The 12,092-nt window shown below is 40.2% G+C and overlaps 1 protein-coding gene across 1 annotated transcript; it reads left to right on the top strand.

The window, feature by feature from the left end:
* Window positions 1–299: 299 nt before the first annotated feature.
* LOC128199806 (tyrosine-protein phosphatase 69D-like) lies at window positions 300–10,899 on the top strand (the record flags this gene model as incomplete). The annotated part of the gene is given in 9 exon segments (XM_052890973.1): window positions 300–406; window positions 914–1,058; window positions 1,995–2,074; window positions 2,756–2,893; window positions 3,328–3,597; window positions 4,254–4,381; window positions 5,565–5,674; window positions 7,134–7,258; window positions 10,732–10,899. Coding segments are annotated over 9 exon segments (1,271 nt in total), but the record flags the coding sequence as incomplete, so codon positions are not given.
* Between the last annotated feature and the right edge of the window lie 1,193 nt (window positions 10,900–12,092).

The following is a 12,092-nucleotide window of genomic DNA, read 5'->3' as shown; positions in this document are numbered from 1 at the left end:
CTGCTGAACTCGAGTCTCCTCTCAGAGTGAGAGGGGTTAGGCCAATAGTCCACCACGCTGGCCCAATGCGGATTGAAGAGTTCACAGACATTGAGAATTAAGAAAATTCTCAGGTTTCCTCACGATGTTTTTCCGTCACCAATTGAGACGTGTGATATTTAATTTCTTATTGCAAAGGATCGGATTCGAAAGCTGGGCTGAAAGAATCTACTGGACTATCACGGCTCTCGTAAGCAATTCTATGGATTAATACTTGGAATATAAATATCATCATTGAATGTTTTATGTTTATCTTCTAGATGGAGTTGACTGGCAATGCCACATACAGAGATCGGTTCGGGATATTGCAGAAGGACAGCTGGGGACCGCTCTCTAAGTTCAAGACAAACGATTCCAGAAGCGAAAGGTTAGTTGCAAGTTTCAATGAAAGATAAGTATTAAAGTGAATGTGACCAGTGACAAGACAAGATTTCTTCGTACTTCGTCCATCCTGAGACCTCCTTAATGCAGCCCTCTTGCAAAATCCGTTCTTAGCAGATGACTACTAACTATAAACTAAACTCCTTAAGATGAATGCCCACCGTCCAGTACATTGGCCCCGGGAGCCCAGGTATACCCTCGTATAAAAGTATGTAGAGATGATATTATGATGTTAAATAAGGATCTGGTTAAATTAATTGGTTTAATAAAAGTATGTTTCTTGAAGAAAACAACTATATTTAAAACAAAAATGGTAATAATTTGAAACGCTCAGATTTTGAAATTACTTAACTTTCGTGTGCTCATTTTTTGTTTCCCCATTGGCTCTGGTGCCCTCTTAGACGGGATGTCCTAAGCAATTGCTTAAATAGCTTATAGCTTGGGGGTTAAAAACAGGAACCGCAAATAAGATTTCACTGTTTTATTCAATCAGGTTCGAGGAGCTGCAGCCGAATACCAACTACACGATCCGGCTGAGCGCTATGACGCGCACGCGCAGACGGGGGGATGAGGAGGTGCGGCACTGCACCACGGCGCCCGCGCCGCCCGACACGCCGCCCAAGCCGCGCTGGAGGAAGGTGCGCACTCACATTTGTTACCTTATCATCATCATCTACATCATCATCATCATCATCATCATCATCATAATCATCATCATCATCATCATCATCATCATCATCATCATCATCATCATCATCATCATCGTCATCGTCATCATCATCATCATCATCGTCATCGTCATCATCGTCATCGTCATCGTCATCGTCATCGTCATCGTCATCATCATCATCATCATCGTCATCGTCATCATCGTCATCGTCATCGTCATCGTCATCGTCATCGTCATCATCATCATCGTCATCATTAACCGATGGTCGTCCAATGCAGGACATAGGTCTGTAGCTTAGACATCCAAACACCACGGTCACGAGCCGCCAGCATCCAGCGACTTCCTGAAGCTTCTCTCAATTTAGGGTTTCATTTTCGAGTGAATATTTCTTTTCTACATTATAGTGATTGCTCGGTTCTCCTAGTGGCGGGTCGACCGATACTGCGCTTTCCCCAACGTCCATCAGCTCCTCAAACTATACCATACCTATTGCCACTTCAGCTTTGCGACTCGCAGAGCTATGTCAGTGACTTAGTCAAGGGGTGAATGAATGAATGAAATTGTACATCAAAAGGAATAATAAGAAGCAAGAAATTAACTTAAAAACTAATGTACAATTCGCGGCCTTATCGCTAATGAGCGATCTCTTTCAGACAACCAATCGAAAAAGAGAAAATGAATACAAGGAATAATGCATAATGACGAATGTACACATGAAAAGAAAAGTAGAAGACTGTCATTGAATAAAAAAAAACTGCACTATTGTGCATTATTGATCTTTCAACCGCATTTTCTTAAGTAGATATGTAAGCGTGTATTAGAGCTAGGTTCATTCTTTACATCTAAAAATTGAGTTATGTTTGTAAGTATGTTGAAATTTCTTAAGACTTGTTTCCCTTTTCAGGTGTTCGCAGACGACAAATACGTGTTTCCCGTCGATCTACCACGAATAACGGAACGCAACGGACGTATATGTTGCTACAGGTATGTACAGTAATCATTGACCTTTTATGATAAAAGGACGCACAATCATGTAGAAAAGAGATGGTCCAAAATTGTATGGAGCCCAGGTCCAGTCATTGTACCCTGGCGGAAATAAAAGAAAATATTTTCTTAAAACTATGTTTGATTATGCAAATCTACGAATTTACTCTAATTCTTTCGAAATAATATTCATTTTCTCCCAAGAAATGCAACACTAAAATGGGTATTAATGGCAGATTGATGATGTTTTCAATGCAGTAGTCGTATTGACGTTTGATGTCAATTGTCATGTCATAGTTGCTATATGGACGCCATCTTGATAAAATTTAAAAACTTGGGTTTTAATTTTATTTATTTCTTTTTATTTAGTTAGATTTATTTACTTGTTTAGATTTTAATAAAATACTTGTATTTTTAAGTTTTAATGATACAGGGTACAAGAATGGACCTGAAACGGACCATCTCCTTTTCACTTAGAAAGTGGCCAATTTAGCTTTGACAGTTTTAAAATCATTGGTAACGAAAATAATACCTAAAGGCCTTTAAATATAGTCCAATTCAGATCAAATTCAACATTTAGGATTGATTTTAAGGTTAAATTTGCAAATGTGACAACTTGAATTGAGTACCAAGAAGTGCTTAACGAATATGAATTTAACATTTTTTTTTTGTTATTTCCAGGATATACATAGTGCGTTTGAGACCACACCCTGACTGGAGCAACCTACCTCCACCCAGGGACATGACTGTGGTGGACTATGAGGAGGCGCATGGGGTCCAACCAGTTTTGGGGGCGTATATCACCGATGTGTTCTCAAAGTAAGTAAACTTTAACTCTCTACTAAAGCCATACTCGATGTGCACTGTTTAACAACAAACTACTGTTTGTACTACTAGAAAGCTGTAATTTAGTATGGGTATATATAATCTTGTTAAAGCGTCTATAAAATGGTAAAAAAAAAACAAAAAATACTAATTAATAGTAATTTTGTGCATTATATGGGTAAGGGTAAGGGGTAGGGTAAGGGTATTAAAAGTGCTACTCTACGGAACCCTATACACCCTACTTTTTAAACAATAAAATACCTAGCATGCGTCGAAAGGCATTTCTCCTGCCCACCAATATCGGTATAATCGAAAACTTTTCTCTCTCTCTCTCTCTCATCCCATCGCAACGAAAGAGACAGCGATATTTTTTAGGGAGTATCATAGGCCTATTGATCTACATTAATATTATTATTCATTGTTCCCAGTGACAGATTCCCTCCAGAATCAGAACTCATAATGGGCGACGGCAGATCCTACTACGACAAAGATGACCCTGGCTTAAACTGGGAGTCTTGCCGGCGCTGCCTAAAAAAGCCGAGAAGGTCCTACGACATACCGCCACCTGCGCCCAAGCCACCCACCACCACCATGCCACCTACCACAACTAGAGACGAGTTCTTTGAGGACGAGATAGATACCACCATGGAACCGGATGAGGAGAAACGTTCACGGAGATCCTATATGGATATTGAAAGGTTAGTTTTTTTTAATTAACCCTACGAAGGCTCGAGCGTTGTTTGAAGAAGCTGATCCTACGATATACCGCCACCGGCGCCCAAACCACCTACCAACTGTCATTCATACTTGCACACACAATACACACACACACACACCAACACGCACATCATTATCAACCCATATGCGGCACAATGCTGAGCTCCAGTCTTCTCTCAGAATAAGAGGGATTAGGCCAATAGTCCACCACGCTGGCCCAATGCGGATTGGCAGACTTGACACACGCACAGAATGAAGGTAATTCTCTGGTATGCAGGTTTCCTCACGATGTTTTTCCTTCACCTTTTAAGACACATCATATTTAATTTGCTAAATTGTCCGGACCGGATTTGAACCGACGCCCTCCGGAATCGGAGGCAGAGGTTATGACCTCTGCCTCTGTGGCTATGGCCACTGGGCTCAACACACACATACACACACAAGCGCAAAAATACGCACACGAGTAGATGCACATATATACTCATAAAGTCAAATATACTGCCTTAAGAAGCCGAGGAGATCCTACGACATACCGCCACCTGCGCTTAAGCCACCCACCACAGCCATGCCACCTACCACTAGACCATCTTTCCCTAAGGCCTGGACTTAATATAATGATGAAAACAATCTTTTACAGGGACTACATGAAGAATCCAATGATGATGGACAACAAACTGGTGGAGATCGAGGTCAAAGAGGACTTGCAGGTCAAAGACGGTCTGCTGGATCCGGCAGCTAACTATACACTCTACGTCGAGTTGATTCGTAAGTTTTTTAACTCTGTTTTTTATTGTCAAACTTGTCTAGAGACAATGCGATTACGTTACAATTCCGATTAGTATGAATAAAATCTTTTTAATAAAAAAATTGATCCGACTTCAATCACAAAAAAGCGAAAAATAACATCGTATGTGCTATCTTCTGATCACTTTGAAGGCGGCGCCAACACAGTGATGCATTAACTTAAGGCTCAAGCCGATTAAATCATAAAGTTTTAGGATGCAAAGATTGTTCTTTCCTGTGGTTCTTTCAGAAAAGGTTTAAGTTACGTCACGAAGCTCACGTTCCCAAGTCTCTATAGGCGATTCCTCATTGTTCACGAGCCTCTTGGTTTCCGACATTGGGGTTAAAATGTTTCAATGCATTTATGTGATGAAACGACGAAAACAGAAACCCTATATCCCCTAATCCTAGTATCTATACAAACTCGAGCCCACCAATCGATACAAAGCTGGAAATTAGCCATAAATTAGAACATAATAAGGTCAATTTGCAAATAAATTAGAGCATTCGAAGTAAATTTTCAGAAAAATCAGGTAAAGGCGGTCTTATTGTCATTTGTGTAAGACGCTGTTAATTTTAGTTCAGGTTTTTCTTGTTTCATGAAAAGGACTCTAGAATGAATTTACTGACAAACATATCCGATGACATACGTTCACTTTTAAAGACAGCGCGCATTTTCAAAGAAAGCTGATAATCAATGTTAATCAGTGAAATACGCATTTATAAAGCTGGATACGTATGAAAAAAATTAAATGGGCCTATTTTTCCTGTTGGCCAATATTATTTCGTTTTAACATTCAAATGGATTAATCAAGTAAAAAACACGAGATTTTTAGTAAAAGTTCATTTCTGTATCACTCTGGGTCCAATTTCGAAGTTTCCTTTTAAATAGTTTTTCAATATAATAATTGTTTTCAGCTGAAAATACGAAATGTTTAGTAAATATTTATATATCACAACATATTTTCTATATATATATGTATTAGTTTTAAGTTATTATTACGATGTAAATGTATTAGTTTTAAGTTATTATGTAGTTATGTGTTGTGTTAATAAATAATTGATTTCTATTCTATTCTATTCTAAATTTTCATTTCTGTATCATTCTGGGCCCAATTTCGAAGTTTCCTTTTGAATAGTTTTTGAACATATTATTTGGTTTCAGCTGGTTCAGAGCAAGACGAGCCCTTGTTCAGTGACTACGTCAACGCGCTGATGCCCGCCGCGTCGCCGGTAGCGCCGCCACCCACCACGCCACTGGAAATTGCTTTATTGGTAAAATACTTTATATTGTAAAACAAAAACCCACTAAAAAAATAAAGGTCTCCCACTGATAAAGCTGCAGCTAGTGGGAGCCTTTTAAAGAGTAACATTACGGGTGTGAATGTGCATTTGTTAAAAACAAAAAAAAATACTTTTTTGCGAGAATTTTTAACCGTCTTCCAACACATATGTACCTACTTACACACTAAATTAAAAGCGAAAAATAGAAACGTATATGCTACAACGCAAGCGTACTCTACGATTTTCGAAAGTTCCTCTCGATTTCTCCAAGATGTCGTCAAGAGATCCTGACATGATGACAATGAGACCTTTTCAAACAAAAAAAAGAATTTTTAAAATTAATATCGCTGGACATCATAAAAAAAAACATACATACAGCCGAAGGTAGATATCATTGTTGGCGTTACAAATAAATAAATAAGCAACGTTCAAGTAGCAGCAAAATATTGAAAAAAAAACTAAATAAAAAAAATTTAAAAAGAACTGAAAAAAAGTGTGTCAGCTCCGACGCACGAATGGAGTTTACTCTTTCACATCGATTGTCTAAATAGTGTATGTTGTCCCGCAGCATACACGTCTCAATACGCCTGCAAAGTGACAGCGCACGGTGAAAGGTGCGCAGAATCGGTTGCGCATAAAAAACGTAACGTCATTCGTTCATCGAATTCTACTGCCCATATTTTTTCATACCGGCGGTTTTATATAAAAAATCGATTCTTAATAAACTTCAACTGCGGCACTGATTTTTCTGGTCTTTCCTCTGGTGTGGTACGAGGTTTTTTGACCTCGTACTAAAACTTTACGTGCTGTGGTACGAGGTCGATCGACCTCGAACTCTTACCGACGCTAGATGTACGAAGTCAATTGACCTCGTGACTCTTGACGACGCTAGGTGTACGAGGTCAATTGACCTCGTACCGCAGCGTACGTGTTAAAATATTAATGAAACACTTCACGGTGTACTCGCTAGTGACGTCATTAGCATAACAAAACGCGAGCGTGTCACAATTAGCGTGTCAAATTGTTCATTCAATTTTCGTTCTACTTGAGCAACTCTTGTCTGTTGAATAATAACCGATTTTGCAAAACAAATTCGCTTCAGGGTCACCTGATGGTAAGTGGTACACCATTGTCTATAATGGAGACCCCATGATGCAGAAAATGTACTAACTCGAGCGTCGCGGTGTAATCTTAGATTTGATAGGAAGAACAAACAAGCCCAATAACATATAGTATATAGGTATAGTCGCCTATACAGCATACCCTATGTACGTCTCAATACACTCACAGCTAAATTAGAAAGTTGCGGACTAAAGGTGCGCACCAAAAACGTGACACTTTTTCGTTAGTTCAGTTGGTTTTACCCCTCGGATTTTTCTCATACCGGGCGCCTTATATATAAAAAATCGATTTTTAAGGAGTAAACTCCAATAAATGGTATAATTTCCAGGCAACGTGCACAGTGGCCGGGCTAGTGGTGGTCGGCATGGCGACGCTGTGCGTGCTGCAAGCGAGGCGCTCGCGGAAACACCATCACCACCATCTGGAAATGAGTCCTCTGGAAGCTGCCTTCAGGTATGTCACATTAAACTTGTCTGTCAAGGATGTCCTTAACCCTACACACATCGGTTGCAAGTCCGGGAATCTGCTCGGAGTTTTTCTCTGCCACGCGATGGACGCCGCACCTGCAAGGTGTATCCATGGATTGCTAAAATATTCGTCTCTTATTGTTTTGTTTGAAAGATTTTTTTTTAAGTCGGTTCATTTTTTATGTTAAAAAAATATTTGACACAAGTCGATCTCTCTCCGAAAGCCGAAGTTTCAGACCAAATACCTATGGACTTGTATCGCATCGTATATGATGATGATGATTATGATGTACCGCTGAACAATCGATTCTATTTTGATATTGTTTTTGCTACTAACTAGCGGACGACTGCGACATTGTCCGCGTGAAGCCCTTCCACTGCTTATACCATACACTTACCTTACGTCTACCCTACCCCTACCTAAGTACGTAGTCCTACCCTACCTGTACCCTGCCCTACTCCCACCCTACCCCTACCTACGTACGTACCCTACCCCTACCCTACCTCTACCCTACCCTACTCCCACCCTACCTAACTTACGTACGTTGCCCTACCCTACCCCAACCCCACCTCTGCCTCAACCCTACTCCCACCCTACCTCTACCCTATTCGTACCCTTCCCTAATCCTACCCTACCCTGCCCCATAACCGAAGTATCCGTGTATCCTATGTCCGTTTCCTGGTTCTAAGCTACCTCTCCACCAATATTCAGCCAAATTGGTCCAGCCGTTCATAAGTTATAAATAGTGTAACTAACACGACTTTCTTTTATTTCAATCTATTTGATATCTTTACTAATATTATAAAGCTTGTTTGTTTGCTTAAAAGCACTAATCTCAGGTACTACTGGTCTGATTTGAAAAATTATTTCAGTGTTAGATAGCCTATTTATCGAGGAAGTCTATATATTATCACGCCAAGACCAATTGGAGAGGAGCACCAATGAAGAATGTTTCAAAATCGGGGGATGTTTTCTTATTGAGTGCGTGCGCTGCCTAAACGATTACACACAGTACACGATTTTGACGGCCTCCGTGGCGCAGTGGTATGCACGGTGGATTTACAAGACGGGTCCTGGGTTCGATCCCCGGCTGGGCAGATTGAGATTTTCTTAATTTGTCCGTGGCTAGTTACCATCCTACCGGCAAAGACGTACCGCCAAGCGATTTAGCGTTCTGGTACGATGCCGTGTAGAAACCGAAAGGGGTGTTGATTTTCATCCTCCTCCTAACAAGTTAGCCCGCGTCAATCTTAGACTGCATCATCACTTACCATCAGGTGAGATTGTAGTCAAGGGCTAACTTGTAAAGAATAAAAAAAAAATTAAAGTTTCGCAAGGGTAGCCTACCCCTACCCTAGAAGGGTAGTGTAGAGTAGGAATAGGGAAGAAGAGAAGGGATAAGTCAAGTCGAAGCTTGACCGGGTCCGCTAGTTGAGTTATAAATACTTATAAATGAAACGTGACTTTACTAGAAATTGCTGCTTGTTTTTTTTATTACATAAACCGGCACTTTTAGAGAAAATGTACAAGACGCCGCACCCGCAACGCAGCCGCGCCGCTTATTCGTGTTTACAGGCAAAAATCGCACCGGCGCTGCACCGCACCCGCACCGCAATCGCACCGCAGCCGCACCGGCGCCGCAATTTTTTGACAATCAAAGTCTGAACCCCGCTTACATTAGTAGTAGTCAGTTTTTGACACATTAGTTTTACAATGTCTACGTTTAGGACTTTAGATGAAGAAAATTTTTAATTGGTTTTTAATTGTTTTCTTACTATACAATAGAAACGAACAAAGAACAAAAATATAAAATATTACTATGAGTATGTCAGAGATTCTTTCTATCATAACCACAGATTAAACAGATAGAGCGTACAGAACACGTCGGCGTCGTACACGCTCCAAATACAAAATTCAAAAACGAATATATTCTCGAGTCAGTACGACACGAAGCGTCGCATCAGTAACTTTCAATGTTATTCAAGGAAAATGGCGTCTTGTGTTTTTAAATATTTTAAAAACTGTTCACAATTACTAAAGAAACAAGATTTTTATTTAATCATTATTCTACAAAAACATATTTAAATTAAGCCTAACCATAGCGCATCACAAACCACATATAGCCACTCATCATAGAGCCATGTAGCCCAATAGATATGACCTCTGCCTCCGATTCTGGAGGGCGTAGGTTCGAAACCGGTCCGGGGAATGCATACATTGCATATGTGCATTTTAAGAAATTCAATATCACGCGTCTCAAACGGTGAAGGAAAAACATCGTGAGCAAACCTGCATATCTGAAAATTTTCTTAATTCTCTTCGTGTGTGAAGTCTGCCAATCCGCATTGGGCCAGCGTGGTGGACTATTGGCCTTATCTCTCTCTTTCTGAAAGGAGACTCGAGCTTAGCAGTGAGCCGAATATCGGTTGATAATGACGCGCGAAAATCATAACCCTTCTTACAGGTGGCTGAGAAGCTAAATTCTTGTCACCTCTGACCTACGATATGACAAACCGTTATCTTCTCGTATTTACTTCACAAACCTATATTCATTGCATATACGAACGCCTGATCAAGAAAGATAACTGTTGTGCGCATCTGCGAATTTATCCACAAGCTATTGTCAGAATTTTTAGAAGGGATTTCCAATATAGTAAACTAGCTGACGCCGCGTGGTTTCACCCGCGTGGTGCCCGTTCCCGTAGGAATACGGGGATTATATATTGCCTATAGCCTTCCTCAATAAATGGGTTATCTAAAACTGAAAGAATTATTGAAATCGGACCAGTAATTTCTGAGATTAGCGCGTTCAACCAAACAAACAAAACCTTTAGCTGTGTAATGTTAGTATGTACTATACGTGTACACACACTTGATGTACTATACGTGAAATTGATAACTAATACTTTTGTCAAACACTCCGTTTGTAAGGGATTTATTATAGTGACGACACAGTTGAAATATAGACCGTCATGGCCGACAGGCGTTTTGGCTAGTATTGTTAAAACATATTTAAAAACTAAAGTTTTTATGTAATTTTAGTTTTTAACACGTCTCAAAAAATATTAAAGAAAAAATTTCAATCTAGTAGAACGATAATGAACAATATAAGACCATTTAATTTAAGAACACTTAACGGCCTCCGTGTGCAGTAGTATGCGCGGTGGATTTACAAGACAGAGGTCCTGGGTTCGATCCCCGGCTGGACCGATTGAGGATTTCTTAATTGGTCCAGGTCTGGCTGGTGGGCATCCTACCGACAAAGACTCACCGCCAAGCGATTTCGGGTACGATGTCGTGTTGAAATCGAAACGGGTGTGGATTTTCATTATCCTCCTATTTAGTCCGCTTTCATATTAGATAGCATCATCTCTTACCATCAGGTGAGTTTGTAGTCAAGGGCTAACTTGTAAAGAATGAAAAAAAAAGTGTCAACTAGCCTATTATTTTGTTTCCAGATACGTAGTGGGTCACATAGGCGGCAGGCAACAGTTGCTGAGTGCGGCGCCTCCGGACATGCCGCCCATCGCTAAAGAAGATCTGGCCGCCGCATACGCAGAGCGACAAGCCGACTCTGACTATGGATTCCAGAAAGAATTTGAAGTAAATATGAAGTCTGATAATAACAATTAATAAATTGCCAAGCAGAAGATATGGAATTCCCTTCCAACTTCTGTATTACCCCAATATATTCAAGTCAAGAGTGATTAGGCATCTTCTTAGGCAAGCACTGGCCTATATAATGTAAAAAAATCAATATTTATCATTTTAAGCCTATTTGAGGTATCTCTTTTTATAATACTGTTGTCAAGCAGTATTGGTAAATTTCATGATTGCCTGTGTAAACCCTGAATAGCTTACCAAATCTTTCCTCTTTATAATTATTATAATGATATTAGTATAGATTGGGATGTTAAAAATATGTTGCCAGTATTTTGCCTAAAAAACTCCTGGCCAAACATTCATTAATGATATTTAATAAAGGCTGGTTTATGATATAAAAGAATTTTTATCTATTTAATAAATGGTCAAGATATTAGACAATAACTAAGTAAACTATAAAACTATTAATGAACTAACTAAAATGGCAATGTAGCTAGTTTGTACGACTAGGAGTCGGTACGAGAGGATTACCAGAAAAATCTTTGTATAACTTGCCTCAAGGTTAAGACCTTGGCCTCATTAAAAAGGCTAGCACTACAAAGTGGTATATTAGAAAGAGTATCCAAAGCTGATCCAGTAAGGTCTTGACAAACTTGACTAGGCAGGGAGAACACAACACGAGCGGAGAAGGAGAGTGTTAGTTAACTGTCAAGGACATCCTTAACCCTACACCACCGGTCACAAGTCCGGGTAACTGCTCGGGGGTTATCTCTGCCAAACGATGGACCCGATACGGTGAATCCATGGAATGCTAAGATAATTCGTCTCGTAAAGTTTTTAAGTTATTAAACAAGAAACACTATAACGGCAAACAGTTCTATATTAGAAAGAGTATCCAAAGCTGCTCTAGTAGGATCCAAATTGGCTAGGCACGAGCGGAGAAGGGGAATTGCAGTTAACTGTCAAGGACGTCCTTAGCCCTACACCATCGGACACAAGTCCGGGAATCTGCTCGGGGGTTTCCCTGCCACACGATGGACCCGATACGGTGAATCCATGGAATGCTAAGATATTTCGTCTCGTAATGTTTTTAAGTTATTAAACAAGTAGCGCAAAACGCAAGTTGTTACAGATGCTCCCGGACTGCTTCCCGGACCGCACGACGCACGCGTCCGAGGCGCGCGAGAACCAACCCAAGAACCGCTACCCGGACATC

The sequence above is a fragment of the Bicyclus anynana genome, unplaced genomic scaffold, assembly GCF_947172395.1.
Source record: "Bicyclus anynana unplaced genomic scaffold, ilBicAnyn1.1 scaffold_117, whole genome shotgun sequence".
Classification (NCBI taxonomy): domain Eukaryota; kingdom Metazoa; phylum Arthropoda; class Insecta; order Lepidoptera; family Nymphalidae; genus Bicyclus; species Bicyclus anynana.
Note: the sequence above shows the minus strand (reverse complement) of the source record. Positions and strands in the feature narration are given on the sequence as shown.